The sequence below is a fragment of the Dermochelys coriacea genome, chromosome 7 (assembly GCF_009764565.3).
Source record: "Dermochelys coriacea isolate rDerCor1 chromosome 7, rDerCor1.pri.v4, whole genome shotgun sequence".
Lineage (NCBI taxonomy): Eukaryota > Metazoa > Chordata > Testudines > Dermochelyidae > Dermochelys > Dermochelys coriacea.
The window spans coordinates 32,137,865-32,155,396 of record NC_050074.1 but is presented as its reverse complement, the minus strand read 5'-3'; the positions used below and the strand labels follow the sequence as shown (position 1 = coordinate 32,155,396).

The 17,532-nt window shown below is 44.0% G+C and overlaps 1 protein-coding gene across 6 annotated transcripts in view; it reads left to right on the top strand.

Annotated features, from left to right (window-relative positions):
* The window catches only part of POLA2 (DNA polymerase alpha 2, accessory subunit), a 49,605-nt gene that overhangs the window by 25,523 nt on the left and 6,550 nt on the right, over window positions 1-17,532 (top strand). For 5 of the 6 annotated variants that reach the window (XM_043519745.1, XM_038410902.2, XM_038410904.2 and 2 more), the window contains exons 12-15: window positions 2,078-2,116; window positions 2,668-2,741; window positions 12,491-12,599; window positions 15,078-15,184. In XM_043519745.1, the coding sequence (XP_043375680.1) occupies window positions 2,078-2,116; window positions 2,668-2,741; window positions 12,491-12,599; window positions 15,078-15,184 (329 nt within the window). The remainder of the gene's footprint in view (window positions 1-2,077; window positions 2,117-2,667; window positions 2,742-12,490; window positions 12,600-15,077; window positions 15,185-17,532) is intronic. The other variant, XM_043519747.1, reaches the window with a different exon arrangement.

Here is a 17,532-nt window from a genome sequence, read left to right as displayed (position 1 = left end):
CTTAGGCTGCACGGGGTGCCAGGATGGAACCTGCGGTGCCGAGACACTCTCCTGTCTTGGCAGAGAGAACGGCCCCGTGAGCCTCAATAGGTTCTGCGCCACCTCAAAAGCCTCTAGGGTCTTCAGGAGCGGTAGATGCTCCAATGGGTGTGGTGAGCGAGATGGGCCCGGACTCAACTGAGTCACCTGGGCATGAGTCAGCATGGCCCCACTCTGAATCTCCGAGCCGTGGCCCGACTGAGGTGCCACTGGTGGCTGGTCCCTGGGTCTTGCTGAGGGAGATTGGCCTCTCTCTGACCTCGTTTTCTTCTGCGCAAGCGATTGGGACTGGTGCCGAAGGCTGGAATGTCCCCGAGAGACTCCATGATGGTGCTGAGCTTCCTTGCCAGCATCTTTCTTTGATGCCAGATCCTTCAAAGACGGCGCCGGATCACTTCTCCCCGAAGCCGACGTGCTGGGAGCAGGATCACCAGCACCTGGGTCCAACTGAGGTCGGAGAGCTGTCTCCAGAAGGAAAATTTTGAGGTGATGCTCCCTCTCCTTAATGGTTCTCGGTCGGAATTCCCAACAGATCTTGCAGTGGTCTTTCTGATGACCCTCGCCCAGGGACCCTAAGCAGGAGTTGTGGGGTTCCCTTTTTGGCATGCGCTTCACACAAATCTGGCAAGTCTTAAAGCCTGGGGATCGCAGCATGCCTAAGTAACAAATGCAGGGGGAAAACATGGGGGAACCTCCCGTAACTGAAACTTGTAAAGAATTATTAAACTATAGTAACTACTGGAAACTAACTATGTACAGCATATAAAGCACTGCTAATGCACTTGCCGAAGCAAGAGAAGAGCAAGGGGAAGTTCCAGCTACTGTCACTGGCTGTAAGAAGGAACTGAGGGGGTGTAGGGTAGGCAGGGCTCTATATTGGGCGCCATAAAGGCACGACTTCAGGGGTCACCCAGGCCGATCCTACAGTTGCTGCTAGGGAAAAATCTTCCGGCTACTGTGCACGTGCGCACGCACGCACCTGATGGGAACGTGAACGAGCTCTCGAAGAAGAACAAGGCGATCCGCAGCCTAAGCTGATTTTTATCTGGACACAGTGGGCTATTAGGACTCTATGGAACCTTCTGTCTCAGTAGTGGGGAAACGCGTGTTCAGATTGACATGGGTTTTTGGTCTTGTTAGTAAAGATTACGGGATAGTACCAATGGATTTGACTTGAACTTTTCAGACAGAGCAAACAAATAAAAAATACCTTCAGACAATTTTATTTGATTGGGTCACTTTTTTTAAGAGACAAACCCTCCTCCTTTAGATTAGAAGCCATCCACTAACTGTCTGTAGTTAAGAAGAAAACTTCCCCATAGTTGTCTTGAAAGGGGCTTCTCTTTCTAAAGCAGCTGGTAATGGCCAATAGACTGAGTAAATGGACAAATCGTATCCAATCCAAAACCTATGTTCAGCGATCACAAAGCACTTTCCCAGTATATGATCAATCACGCAGCTTCCCTTGCTCTGATAGCACTTTTAATCTGTAGCTTTCTGAGTGCTTTACAAAGGAGGCAAGTAACATAATCCCCATTTTATAGATGGAGAAACTGAGGCATAGAGAGAGGAAAGTGACTTGCTTAACATCACTCAGAGGCCAGTAGCAGAGCTGAGACTAGAACCCTGGTATCCAGGGTTCCAGTTAGATGTTAGCCCCTGGGTGGGGAAACTGAGGCACAGAGGGGCAAAGTGACAGTTTTTCTATGCCCATTTCTGCACAGTAGACCTGACTCCCAGTCCACTGCTATCATCAGCTAAGTTATGCTCTGTCCTTAACTCGGGAATCCTGGCTCTCCTTCCTCTGTTGTTCTCCATTTGACCACACACCTTCCCTAAGCCAGGAGATGGAACCCACGAGTCTTGGCTCCCAGTCTCTAGAACACTTTCTTTCCAGCTGCGTCTTGTATATTATCTATGTTTAATGCAGCCTTGGTCACGGTTCAGGGCTGGAGCACAAGTCAGTGAGCAGGCAGGATGCAAGGGATAGATTTTTTTCTCTCTTTGAATTCTTTCTTGACTTCTTGTTTTCTTCCAGTTTGGTCCTTTTCTCGATGCTAAACACGAACAAGTTGAGGTAAGTTGCTCCCCAAGGGAGTTGAGGATCCGCAAGCATTTCCTCTCTGCGGTCTAATAAATACCATGCGCTAACATCTTTGGGGCTGCTATGGAGCAGGTCCTTGGAAGGCTCTCCTACCCCTCGCTGCATGTCCCTTCAGTGATGGCACATCAAAGGCAATACCGGTACAACAATAATGGAGGGATATTCCTTGACTTTGCCCAAGAATTTAGATGAGTTTTGTCCAAAGTATTTACTGCCAATTAGAATCCTTTTATTGCCAGGCAACCCAAATATCCATGGCTTCTTTATGTGGATGAATCCCAGCCTCTCTAGGAGGCTATCACCATGTTACCAAATGAAACCAGGATTTATTAATTTTATGGGCAGCCTTTTAAAGGATGACCTTCAAACTTTGATTGGCATTTCCCCATTGTTCCTTGAGGGAGTGGGGAGGCTACCAGCGTCTTTCCCAGTCTGTTTGGTTGAACTCTGCTCTTGGCATGGTCTATGTGACTTTCCTCAGAGAAAACTTGTAACAAATCAAGTTGTTCTTTCTTTGTCTGTAGAATGGTCAGCTCATTGGATCATTTGAGGATATCTTTAAACATTGTCTGAAGATGATAATTGAAGGGACAAAAAGGTAAGTATTAAATAGCCTTTTGTGCTCTTTTGTCAGCTTCCATCCAAGGATTTAAAAGCATTGGGAAACGTGACTGAATTAAAAATTTTTCTATCCCTTGTGCATGCTGTATCTCAGGGAGGTGTTGAGAGATGAGATGGTTCATCCACATACGCAGATGAGTGTATGACAATACTGGGACTAGAACACATGAAACCTGATTTCCAGTCCCTTCCTTAGGTTACTAGAAAATGGTTTGTTTCGCAATACAGAGCCTAAGCCAGTCTGATTTTCTAGTCTGCCTTTGAGAGGAAGAATGGCCTTGTAGTTAGGGCATTAGACTGGGATTGTGGAGATAAGGGGGGGTCAATTTTGTTGTCTGCCAGAGACTTGCTGTGTGATCTCGAGCAAGTCACTGTGGCCTGTTCTACTCTTAAAAAGTTAGGTCAACTTAGCTACGTCATTCAGGGGCGTGAAAAATGCACAGGCTTGAGCGGCACAGTTAAGCCAACTTGACCTCTAGTGTTAACAGCGCTAAGTCGATGGAAGAATTCTTCTGTCAACCTAGTTGCTCCCTTTCAGGGAGGTGGATTACCTAAAATGATGGGATGACCCTTCCTGTCAGCATAGGTAGTGTCAGCGTTGCAGTGGTGTACCTGTGCTGCTATAGAGTTTCAAGTGTAGACAAGCCCTCAATCTCTCTGTTCCTCAATTCCTCATGTGAAATAAGTGTAATTATACTTCCTTTCTTGTGTTCATTTAGATGATTTATCACTTTGAGGCAAGTAGGTCCTACTACAGTCAGCCAGGTCATGCCCCATTGTACAAATGTACAGTAAAATTTTCAAAAACTCCTAAGTGACTTAAGAGCCTAAATGCCATTGATTTTTTTATTTTTTTTTTAAATGTGACTTAGGTTTCTAAGTCACTAAGTGCTTTTGAAAATTTCACCATTAGTTAAGATAAACTCTTTAGGGCAGAGACTCTGTCCCTGTGAGTATAACTTCACTGCAGAATTAGCTGAGGTTTTTACCTGGGTGTTGCCCCAATGCCCTCCCATCCACACATGCAGACACCTCAGCTGAGTTGAGTGGTGCTTCCAGCTCAGGCTAGCTGGCTTGACTGGTGTGGGGTAAGTTAGAGCCCAGGTTCCACTCGGAGCTGGTAACCCATCCACTGTGCACTGAGGAAGTAGTGCTGATGGTCTTCCAATGCCTTCCCACAATTCCCCCTATGTGCCCAGAAGAACATACAAGTTCTCCCACAAGTCCACTGGGAAAGAATCCATAGAGCAGCTCACCTGACTGCAGCACAAAGGATGATAGGATACTCCCCCAGAAATCCAATGAGCCACATGGGGAAAAAGCAACACTGGTGAGAAGAGAATAACTCGGGTATGGCTTGCAATGTGGCAGCTCAGACCTGGGTTAGGCTAACCTCCATGCTCAGGCCTAGGTGCCAATCACCCGAGCACGTGAAGAGCTACTTTGTGATTGTGCAACATCCAACACCGGGGGGGGGGGTGTTCATCTTGGGGCCTCTAGTTTCTACTGTGATGCAGCTAATTTTAATAATAGTCCCTTTACTGCTCATGTGAGACTGTTCCCATCTGCTGTATGTCTGTCTGTCTCTCTCTCTCTCGTAAGTCTGAGTAGCCTATCACTTGGGACATTTAAAACTAGACTACAAAACTGATAAATGGACAAATAACCCTGCATTGCCAGGGAGGTGAACTAGATCTGTATTTCTTAACTGGTGGGTCGCAACTGCTGCAGCAGGGTCACGAGGCATTGAACATTTTATTACAATCCAAAGCCAAGAGAAGAAACTTTTCAGAATAACTTCAGGGCATCCAAAGCCTTTAAAGCTTGTGAGGTTAAATGTTGTTGTTGAAGTAGTAGTAGTAGTACTTTATCATTTAAACAATTTTTACTTTTTGTGAACCAGAAGAGGTTGAGAAATACTGAATAAAATGACATGATAGTTTTCTTTATGTGCTTACAATTAGTCTTCCCAAGGGAAGTGGAAGACTGTTCATAACTCTCTCCTGATGTCATACCTGAGTTTTCCTTTCCTAAAGTTTATCCTATTTCTCTCCCACCCCAAAAACAGTTCTTCCCCATTCCTTAAAGCTGCCAACAGTCAGATAGCTGCAGACCACAAGCACAAAGGATTAAAACCCAGAAATAGTGTTGGTGGAAGTGTAACGTATGGGTGGAGTTCCTGACTCTCTTCCAAACAGACAGGGCTGTGAACACAGCATGTCAGCTATGTGCCTAAAGGAAGGGCAGGTACTAATGAGAAAAGGGAGCCTTTTTATTTCAGGAAGAGTAGAAAGCCAAAAATAGATGAGGTTTCTGTGTAGCCAGCAGCAAACATCATTGATTACTCTGGGAGAGCATAGAAGTTACATATGGCAGAGGTACTGGAGAGAGACTATCTTGATTGACTTGCTGGCTCATGTAGATTTTGGGATTAAGGCCGTGTCTTGGTTTTAGCTACCTACGGGTATAACCTAGTGTACAAATCCCTAGTGTTACACAAGCAAACCATTTGTCTACACTTATAGCTCTGCAGCTGTGCTACTGTAGAGCTTAGTGAAGACTAGAGCTGTCAAGCGATTAAAAAAATCAATAGTGATTAATGGCACTGTTAAATAATAATAGAATACTATTTATTTAAATATTTTGGATGTTTTCTACATTTTCAAATATATTGATTTCAATTACAACACAGAATGCAAAGTGTACAGAGCTCACTTTATCTTTAATTTTGATTACAAATAGTTGCACTGTAAAAAACAAAAGAAATTGTATATTTCAATTCACCTAATACAAGTACTATAGTGCAATATATTTATCATGAAAGTTGAACTTACAAATGTAGAATTATGTACAAAAAATGTTTTATTTTTGAATGCAGTTAATCTAAAACTTTAGAGCCAGTCCACCCAGTCCTATTTCAGCTAACTGCTCAGACAAACAAGTTGGGTTACATTTGCAGGAGATAATGCTGCCCGCTTTTGTTTACAGTATCACCTGAAAGTGAGAACAGGCGTTCGCGTGGCACTGTTGTAACCGGCATTGCAAGATATTTATGTGCCAGATGTGCTAAAGTTTCATATGTCCCTTCATGCTTCAATCACTATTCCAGAGGATATGCGTCCATGCTGATAACAGGTTCTGCTTGATAAGCATCCAAAGTAGAGTGGACCGACGCATGTTCATTTTCATCATCTGAGTCAGATGCCCCCAGCAGAAGGTTGATTTTCATTTTGATGGTTCAGGTTCTGTAGTTTCTGCATTGGAGTGTTCCTCTTTTAAGACTTCTGAAAGCATGCTCCACACCTCATCCCTCTCAGATTTTGGAAGACACTGCAGATTCTTAAACCTTGAGTTGTGCTGTAGCTATTTTTAGAAATCTTACATTGGTACCTTCTTTGCGTTTTGTCAAATCTGCTGTGAAAGTGTTCTTAAACCAAACGTGCTGGGTCATCATCCGAGACTGCTGTAACAAGAAATATATGGTAGAATGCGGGTAAAACAGAACAGGAGACCTACAATTCTCCACCAAGGAGTTCAGCCACAAATTTAATTAATATGCCATTTTTTTAACAAGCATCATCAGCATGGAAGCATGTCCTCCAGAACGGTGGTTGAATCATGAAGGGGTATATGAATGTTTAGCATACCTGGCACGTAAATACCTTGCAACGCCAGCTACAAAAGTGCCATGCAAACCCCTGTTCTCGCTTTCAGGTGACATTGTAAATAAGCAGGCAGCAGTATCTCCTATAAATTTAAACCAAACTTGTTTGTTTTCATGGATTGGCTGAACAAGAAGTAGGACTGAGTGGACTGTAGTCTCTAAAGTTTTACTTTTTTTTTTTTTTTTTTGCTTTTGAGTGCAGTTATGTAACAAAAAAATCTACATTTGTAAGTTACTTTCACGATCAAGATTGCACTACTGTACTTTTATGAGGTGAATTGAAAAATACTATTTATCATTTTTACAGTGCAAATATTTGTAATAAAAATAATAAAGTGAGCACTGTACACTTCTCTATTCTGTGATGTAATATCAATATATTTGAAAAAGTAGAAAAACATCCAAAAATATTTAATACATTTCAATTGGTATTCTATTGTTTAACAGTGCGATTAATCATGATTAATTTTTTTAACCGCAGTTAATTTTTTTGAGTTAATCGCATGAGTTAACTGCGATTAATCGACAGCCCGAGTGAAGATGCTATCTACTGGGTGGGAGAGCTTTTTCAATCAGCATAGGTACTTCACCTCCCTGAGAGTTATAGCTATGTCAACAGAAGAAGCTCATCCATCAGCATTGCACTGTCTTAAGGTTGGTATAACTACGATTTTCCACACCCTGAGCAACATTGTTAAACCGACATGTGTTTCTAGTGTAGACCAGGGGAAAGCTGTGATTGGCACAGATACAATGTAGATTGTGTTTCATAGCCTAGATGACAGGCCCCATCGAATATAGAGGCACCCCCCAGTGTAGACTATTAGGCCTAATTTTTTTTGTCATAGTCTCTTTCATGGTAGACTTGCAAAGAAATACACACACTGAAACTTCAGGATGAAGTGCATGCTTCCAGCCTGACCTGTAGAGGGAATTTTGGAGGCATTTGCCTTCCCTGAACAATAGGGGAGAAGTTGTCTCCTACAACTTTAATTTATGTCCGGTTAACCATCTGATAAATATAAAAGGAGGCTGGTTTATCAGTGAGTCCGCATGGCAAGCCCCTCCCTTTGATCATCCCTTGACAACAGCCACTTCCTGCCAGCAGCCTGACTTTGAATCGGCATTTGTATCTCCATTGGCGCGTCTTCAGCAGTGAGATGTTAATCCAGTAGTTCTCAAACTTTTGTCCTGGGGTCTCCTTTTACATAGCAAGCCTCTGAGTATGACCCCCCCCTTGTAAATTTAAAAACACTTTTTTATATATTTAATACCATTATAAATGCTGGATGCAAAGTGGGGTGCGGGGTGGAGGCTCACAGCTTGTGACCCCCCATATAATAACCTTGTGATCCCCTGAGGGGTCCAGACACCCAGTTTGAGAATCCCTGTGTTACTCCATTCATTAAGCAACTACTCCAGACTGACACCAATAAAGCTATACCTTTTGGTTGGAGGAGATGAGCTCGACCTGTTGATATCTCCTCAAATGTGAATAGAGAGGAAGCACAATGTAAAGTAAACTGCTTTCTTGAATTCAGACCAGCAGCTAAATTACTGGGTAGTTCGACACACATTTGGCTGTTCCCATCTTGTCTGGAAACATAACGGATCTTAACACCAAATAAATTGAAGAACCAGCTAGCTGGTCTTCCAAGTGCCATTGTACATAAGAGGGAATAGGGATACAGCCATCCTCTGTCCTGATTCTAATATTGTTCCCCCATTTCATAGGGTGAGCTGCCCTTTAACTGTGTTTCAGAGTCAGCCTATGTAACTAGGTCCTTTGACTCAGTTGTGCTGTAACTTGACCTGAAGTTCCAGTCTGTCCCCAGGAGAGGGTGGTGAATGGGGAGTAAGGAAACCTGGGTCCTTTTCCCAGCTCTGCCACTCGCCTGCTGTGTGACCATGGGCAAGTCACTTCACCTCTCTGCTTCTGTTTCCCTACCCACTCTCTGGGCTTGTCTTAACAGACGTTTTACTGCTTAACTGTATCGGTATAGTTAAAGTGGTACAACTCCCCTAGTGTGGATGCAGTTACACCAGTATAAATGTGCTTGTCTATTTATATCTTACTCCTGTACAGGAAGGGGAATAAGCTATACCAGTACTCGCATTGGGGGGAGGTGGGGTTAATATCTGGGGTTTTTTTTAAATCACACCCCTATTTAAAAGGGTATAGCTGTATAAATTCTGGATGTAGAGAAGGTCTCTGTCTGTCTTGTCCATTTAGACTGTAAGCTCTTTGGGACAGGGACGATCTTGCTGTGTGTCTGCCCAATGCCTAGCACAGTGGGGCCCTGATCATAGTTGGGGCCCTTAGATGCTGCTGTAATAAATTTTATAGTGCTGCCTTCTCTTGGCCTCTTTTTTCCCTCCTACTTCCCAACCCAGAGTCTTTCACATAAGCAGAGTTGTACTGTAAGAAGCTGTAAACTGGAATCCCGAGACCTAGTCTAAGCTAGAAAAGGTTTGCTGATAGCTATGCTGGTAAACCCTCCTAGAGTATACACAGCTTATGTGGGCCAAAGAGTGATTTTACTAGTATAGCTTATACCAGTTCCCTGAAAAAAATAAGCTTTATTGGCAAAAATACTTTTTTTTTCAGTATGAAGTTATTAAAAATTACACCCCTAACTGACATTATTGTAACTGCAAAAGTCTGTGTAGACTCACTTAAGGCTTTCAATAGCAGTGTAGCTGTATGGTTAAAGATGACTTGTTGCTTGGCCAGTTTACCTCTAGTGATGGTACTGCCTTTCCTGTCCCTTCCCCAGCTTTCTCCACCCCAGCCCCTGCATTAAACCCAGATGACTTGGACTGGGGGCCTCACAGTATCTGCTGTTGGCTTTCATCCTCTCTGATCTCCCTCTCGTGTGGTCCTGGGTGAGGGTGGGGGAAGGAGGAATGGAGAAAACAAAGAACAAACAAGATATTCTTTCCTTGGGGTGAGCGCTGCGCACCACCAGGTTCTTTCATCTGCTGCCAGAGTCTGTCATACACTGGTATCGGGTCAATACCTCCCCTTTTTAAAAAGCACAATACAAATTGTATTTGAATGTGGATTTTGAGAGAGGAATATTTAAACAGCTACTGACCTGATTCTGTCTGTGTCAGCATTTACTACCAAAGCTGCTTGGTATATTGGGGTTAATTTAAAAAAAAAAAAAATTGCTCAGCTCTTTGCACATGTGCATATCTTCCAACTGAGCATAGAAATGCCATACAAGAGAGTACCAGTGGCCAATCTAGTCCATTGTCCTCTGATAGCAGCTGTTGCAGGTTGCTTCAGAGGAAGGTGTAATTCCACTCCCAGAATGCATCTACATGTACTATGGAACAGGGGAAGTGTTTCACCCTCTGCTGGTGATCAGCTAATACACTGAAACATGAAGAGTTTGCCCTTGTTCTGAATGTTTTTTTGAGAGTAACACGGAGAGTGGAATTTGTATAGGGGGTACTACAATAGCAACAGATGGTTCATGGCCAAATCTCTGATGGGGTTAGGAAGAAACTTTCCCTGGGGGCAGATTATCTCACATCTACCTACTGCAGTGTTTTTGCACCTTTCTCTGAAACAGCTGGGCACTGTTGGAGATGGGATTCTATTCTATATAAGTTCTTATCTTACTTCCCTGTCTCACAGGCGTGTTGTGTGGATAAATACATTCAGGACTGAAGCACTTTGAGATCTACTAATGAAAAGTGCTAAATAAGAATTAGATCAGTGGTTCTCAAACTTTTTTTTTTACTGGTGACCCCTTTCACATAGCAAGCCCCTGAGTGTGACCCTGCCCCTAATAAATTAAAAACATTTTTTAATATATTTAACACCATTATAAATGCTGGAGGCAAAGCAGGGTTTGGGTTGGAGGCTGACGGCTCGCAACTCCCCGTTTGAGAACCCCTGAACTAGATGGTCTTCCACCCTCATCACTATAGTATCTGAATACGTGCATTAAGTGACATGTCTAAATCTATCATACGTGGTTGTCTCTCCCATCCTTGCCCTAAGAGGAGTATTGTGTGCAGGACATTATTTTGTCTGAGTGTGGTTAGTTTCCCTTTTTGTTGTTTTGGTTTTTTTAAATGTATGCACTGGCCTGGGTGCGTTAGAGAAGGCATGTCAGAGCAGCATGCCTTGCACTGGGAGCCAAAGATAGAAGTTCTGGATGGTCCTTAATTCCTGGGATGAATCTGTTCCCAGTCTCAGACTGGCCTCTGAGAAAGCTCTGTCTCCTGTGCGGATGAGCTCTACCCTAGAAGTAGAAGGTTCTGAATACAGGGCTACCTGGATCACGGACTTGATCCAGTTTGACAATTCATGTGTTCCTGTGGTTGGGAAGGAAGAGATGGGTAAGTATCTGCCAGTGAGGCCCTGAAACCAATCAGTAGCCTCCTAAAAATGGTGGTGGTCATCACTTTGTAAAGACATTATTTTCCCTCTTCTGTAGCAGTAGCAATGGCAATTAAACCAGTGCCACCAACAGAATTGTAGCTGCCTGTGCAACGGGAACCCAAACACTTTGATTTTTAAACTTCAGGCTTATAACGGGCCATTAAGAACATAAGAACGGCCATACTGGGTCAGACCAAAGGTCTGTCTAGCCCAGGAGCCTGTCTTCCGACGGTGGCCAATGCCACATGCCCCAGAGAGAATAAACAGAACAAGTAATAATCAAGTGATCCATCCCGTTGCCCATTCCCATTTTTTTCTATTGAGCTTTCTTGTATCCATCACGTAACTCTCTCATGGCCTCAGTATTACAACAGATTGCTTTGAATGGATGCGTCATCTGGTTAAAGAAATAACTATAGATCTGGTTCCAAAATCAGGTTTGTGGCCACATAGCTGTTTCCAGGAATCTTAAGGCAATCTTAACTCTTCACTAGTGAAGAGTTTCTCCTTAGTTTATTTATCTTATCTCCTAATGAATGCACAGCAATCCCTTTTCTTGGTGTGATCAGAACTGCTGGGACTTGAAGGGTTTCCTTGTACCTCAGGCTGCAATTTCAGCAGGGATAGACTAGTTTGCTGGTTGTTTGTATTATGGGCCCCAGTCAAGACTGAGCCTCCAACTGATGAGCTGTACTTAAACATAAGATATGTTTTCAGTGTAAAAAATGTAACTAGCTAGTCCAGCTGGGGATTTGGTTAAAGCTCAGGTTCCACTCTCACTTGAACTAGTAACCTGCCCACTTTGCAGTGAGGACGCAAGCTAAATCACTGATGTGGTGATGGTCCTCCCACAATTCTCCCTGTCTGCCAGAAGGACAGACAAGTTCTCTCACAGTTCACTGGGAAAGAATCGTAGAGCGGCTCATCTTATGGCAGTACAAAGAACCATGGGACATGCCCCCAGAAATCCTATCAACACTCACACAAGGTAGTGCAGGACCAGTGAGGAGAGAATGACTTGGGTATGGTTTTCAGTTTGACTGTTCACATCAGGCTCGGCAGACACCCCCAAGCTAGGCTGACCCAAGTTCCGATCATCTGGGCTAACTGCAGTGAAGACGTATGGTAATACAGTCCCTGATCTAAAGAGCTTACAGTCTATACAGATGAAAGGGAAAAAGGAAAGACCCATTTTATAGATGGGTAATTGAGTCACCAATTTAAATCTAAGGCTTACAAGCAACTAGTGACTTTTTTTTGGAGTGCACAGCTGGACTCCTTAAGTGGCCTGGCTTTCAGAATTTGCTGAGCATCCTCTTACTGAAAAAAATCAGGCCCCTTTAAGTTGTTTCAGATTGTGGCAGCCAAAATCATTAGTCACTTCTGAAAGTCTTGGCCTCAGTGACTTGCCCCAAGCTCTCACAGGGAGCCTGTAACAGACTTAGGTATTGTGATCCAGAACCTTGGGTTCTTGTCTAGATCAACTTTCTGGAAGATCTGATCCATTATTGCAATTTCCTGTGTAATGAATTTCGAAGGCTTTCCACACTAAGAGGTGGAGGACTCTAAATTTGTTGTATTGATGTGCTTAGTTTGTCAAGTATTGGGTTCTTAGGTTCCTGGTCTCTCTCTCTTAGAATGCTTCTCTTTCCTCTGCCAACAGTGCTGGTTCACAGCTCGTGTTTGTACCATCGCTGAGAGACGTGCACCATGACTACATATATCCTCAGCCGCCTTTCAGCTGCTATGAGCTGTCTAAAGGTGACAAACAGGTAACTTCCTATAGCTAACCACCTAGTTTGTTTACTTTTCCTTTGACTAGCTCACTTGAGAGAAAGTGACTGACGGGCTGTTTGCCGGACCGGCAGGTCAGGAGCCTGAAAGAAAAGTCTCTCATTTCAACCCGAACAGGAAAATGGCTAAGAGCAAAGTGAATTTGATCATTTGCTACATAACCTGCTTAATCAAAGTTTAAAACTAGAAATCCTTTGGATTCCTTATAATGTAACCTTTGGCTTCCAAGACTTCCAAAAGGAACTATGGTTTTTTGGGTGCCCAACCCTGAAAAGTTTTCCCCACTTCTGATACATTGTCCCTCTGCTGAGAAATAGCAGATGTCGATGTTGGAAGTCTGCTTCCCAGTGGAGGAGAAATCAGTGACTTCCAGTCCAGGTATATTTATTTACACATGTACACCAGTCCTGACATGAGATGGTTAAATGGCATGAATGGCAATTCCTTCTTTCAGGAAACTCAGCCCACCACCAATTCTTGGTTCCCAGGGAGCAACTAATTAACTCTTAACCAGAGTCCAAGGCAGAGAGCAAATTCTCTTGAAGCTCCCTTTCACCTGAAGCTGATGCTCTCAAAAAAACCAACCAACCAACCAAACAAAAAAAACCGCTTGTATAACCCAAAACATAATGCTTCTCTCCAAGTGTCAAAACTTGTTCACACTTGGAAGACTATGCAACAGCACTACCTGGAAGTACAGTGCTTGCACACTCTGAAAATCTAGTCACTTTGGGGAAAAATCTTGCTCAGTTTTATTGTTTCTCTCAATAGAGTGTGATCACTCACAGTGCTGAGCCTTGGTGGGATACTCATCCTGGCCTGGGTGCTAAAGAGCTGGTCATTTCACTCATTCCATGGTCTGGTACAATCAATGTGCAGCAAAAATGAAAGATTTAAGCCTGTTGAGGGAAGGTGCACAGAACAATTGAAAGCCCAGAACAGAAATTAATAGAAGTTAGAAATGGGAAAAGCTTTATCAGATCATTTGTCCTCTTGTAAAGGCAGAGCTGAAACTTTAGTCAGAGACCAAGCTGAAAACAGAACTCGGGCTGTGCTGGCTCCTTGTCCTGTATCTAAGACCCTACACCATGGGATTTTTTAAAACACTCAGATACCCAATGAGGAAATGGGTGGGAAATGAAATACAAGGTGACAAACTATCTCTGTGCCTGTTGCCAGGAAATCCACATCACTTAACTCTGTGTGACTGGGGAGGTGGGGAATTGTGACATCAAGCATACAGCTGTGAAGCTGCAATGAGCTGTATGTTAGTCATACAGCTTTACTGAGAACGTTTCCCCTTAAAGTTTGTCTATATGGGAAAATTATTGCAGAATAAGATAGCGTGTGAATTTAAACCACAGTAGTTATTATAGCACAGTTCCCTGTATGGGCACTCCTATTCTGGGATACAAGTGCCTTTTTCTGATTTAGTGCAATCCACTTTTAAAATTGGATTAAGCTAAATTGGAAAAAGGCACTCTTGTCTTGGAATAGGAGTGCCCATACAGGGAGCTGTTCTACAATGGCTATTCTGGTAATTTTTCCTGTGTAGATGAGACATTAAAGAGGTAAGACCCTCTGTGGCACGGTTATCGCTTGATTAATCCCCATGACAATCACTAAAAATTTAAAGAAGTTTCTCCATGGAAGAAGTTGCTTTCATAAAATGAAACTACTATTCTTCCCCTTTGAATTCCCCAAACACCTCCATCTATTCAGTCCATAGAAAGAAGCAGTCTGCTAAGCTACAAAGCATCTGGAATAGTGCCTTTCACAACCCGTCTTCACTAAACTTCTTTTATAGGTTTAACATGGTCTTGCCTTGTGGTGTCAGACACCGCCACTGCCTCAGTTTTCCTCCTTCCCCAGTCAAACAACTGCCACAACTGGTGCTTTTGGAGTACTCTTACCCTTCTGAATTCTGGTTTATTAACATAAAATAACAGTTCAACTCTAAGTCAGAATCTCCCAGCGTTGTCCTATGGGGCTCCAGTGTGCCCCTTCTCTGCTCCTAATCTCCTTTAAGAAGTTTTCTCCAGCCCATCACTGCGGGTAGCTCCAGCCAGGTCTTTCCCTCTGGCTGCTATGGAAAGCCTCTTCCTCAGTCCTCCCTGACCTTGGCTCCCCTTTGGATCTCTCTACTCTTTGAGCAGAGGAGTTCTGCCAGGCCCATTCCAGACTCTGGAGAGACCTCCCATGGGCCCTTCCTAGCCCTTGATCTCCCCCTCTCTGACGGAACATCCCCCCTCCCCAGCTACCATCATGTGATGCCTGGTCACCTGACCTAACCATGGGCCCAAAGCCAAAATCATCACCTGTAACTGGATGACAGATGGGGCCCAACTCCCCTGAAAGGGCCAGCTCACCCTGTTTATAAACTCATTCATCAAGCTGGAGGATGTTGGTAACAGCTGAATCCAAAGTGCACTTTGCCCTTTCTTTTCTCATTTCAGCGAGTACACTTTGTGTCCGACCCCTGCACTCTGGCAATAAATGGAGTCATTTTTGGCCTGACTTCCACAGACCTGCTCTTCCATATGAGTGCTGAAGAGATTAGCAGGTATGTGAGTTTAGAACAAGCTGTGAAACTTTAGAGTAAACAATTCCTTGGAAAAGTCCTTCCTAGTTTAACAGAGACCAGCTGTGGGGCCCAATGCTCATGTAATTTGATTTAAAACATTTGGTCACCTCTACCAGGCCATAACACAGCAGAAGCTTGCAGAGAAAATGAAGTACAGTGGGTTAAAGGGATATTGAGTTGAAAAAGTAATGGATCAGCAGCAGCTGGTGACAGTTGTGTAGCCCTATTGAAATCAACGCAGATTTACACTACCTGTGGGTCAAGGCCTATATCTGAAAGATGATGATTCACATTTAAGCCAAAAGAGTCTTTTAAAAAACTATTAGTTTGTTTGTTAACACTTATACATTTTGTTTAATATCTAGCACCTTACTCAGCAGCCAGTCAAAATAGGGCTGCGTTTTATTGCGTAGTCCCTTCATTGTCTGTTACACTTCTGGGTTCTCCTGCATAGTAATGCAGTAATTGCATGCAAGGGAATCAAGATCTGAGTCACACTCATCGATGTGCTAGCGATGCTGAACAGCTGCTTTGCCTGTCTGTGAAATAAGGATGATACCTTGCAGGGAAGCTTAATTCCTGTTTGCAAAGCCCTTTGATCTTCAATGGAAGATTGTCTGCTTTGGGTTTGAACTGGTACAGCTGCACCTGTGCTTGGGGCACTGGGACTTGGGAGATCTGGCTTCTGTTCCTAGCTCTGCCCCTGACCTGCTCTGTGACCTCAGGCAGGTCACTTCCCCTTTCTGTGCTTCTGTTTCTCTTCCCACCCTATAGTTTTCAATTCTAAGCTCTTTCGGGCCTGGACTGACTCTCTGTGTCTGTGCAGTGCCCAGCACAACAAGGCCCTGTCTCGGTCCATTCACGTATCCGGGCAGAGTTCCTTTGGGCGGCGTCCTCTGACTCCCTTGATGCCTTTGAGGAGCAGTGGGCGCTGTCCGGGATTCTCTGCTCGGTGTCCCCGTCTGGTTCCCTTTGTTTGACCCTTTGACCATACTCCTGTCCCTGTTATTTCATTAGTTGTCCCCTGGAATTTTTTGAGTATCTAGGTCCTGTGGATCCCCCTTTTAGGCTGAGGGGGATCCTTTAGCAGTGGATGGGCTTCGCCCGCCCACTTCCCAGATCCCAATAAGACGACAAGGCCCTGGCTTCTTGGCTCTACTGTACTGCAACAACTAATAATATATCTGTGATAAAAATCCCAGGGTAGACAAAGCCTAAACTGACTTGCGTCCTTTTTATTCTGTGTCCATGTTGTTGCATGCAGTCCCATTTGGATAGTCACGACTGACCAGAGAGCAAGATTCCAGACCTCTCATGGTATTTTGCTGCAATACAAATGTTTGGACTTGGTGGTTGAACTCCTGTGACACACAATGGAGGAGAAGGAACATTTGAAGGGATTCACATGTTAAATTGGGTGTGTGTACTTGCTGGCCAGGACCAGTCACACGCTCAGGTCATAGGAGCGAAATGCTTGACTCCCAGTCCTATGTGGAGTTCCAGTTCTCTTGCACAATTCAGTGTTTTTTCTTTCTCCCCTGTTAATCTCCCACAATATTGCTTATAGGGGTATGTTGAAAAGAGACAGCTAGAAGGAATGTGTGTGTAGGGGCCAATGTTTACTTCCCTGTGCAGGTACATAAGGAAGCTGGGAGTTGGTGCCTTCTAGGATGACATTAGGCATTCCATGCTGACGCACTTTTAAATAGGACAATGGCTGTAGCAGCTGTAAGGTATGCCTACCTTACAGGTATGCAGATGGGACTCCCGACCCAGGTAGAAAGACTCACGCTAGTAGACCCAGAGCTAGTGCACTAAAAATAGCCATGTGGATCTTTTTGACTTGCGCTCTCAAGCCCACCTGGCCCCCTAACTTCAGAGCCTGAGCTCCAGCCTGAGCAGGTGTGTCCATGTTGCTGTTTTTAGCACTCTAGCTTGAGCTCTGCTACTGGTAGCTCAAGCCTCGCTAGCATGAGTCTGCCTAACCCGGGAGGCTCTCTCCTAGCTGCAGTGTAGATCTTCCTCATAGGCCTTATCTACGCACTGCCTTGTACCAGTTTATTTAAGCTAGTGCAAACCACTGTTTGAATACTTATTTTAAGAGCAGCTTATTTTTCTATAGTAATTCCTAGCTCTTGTATGGTGCTTTGCATTAGCAGATCTCAAAGTGCATTTAAAAAGCATCATTTTTTATCCCCATTTTACAGATGGGGAAACTGAGGCAGGGAGAAGTGATTTACTCAAGGTCACCCAGCAGTCTTGTGGCCAAGCTAGGAATAAAACTGAAGTCTTCTAAGCCCCAGTCCAGCCCTCTGTCCATTAGGCCA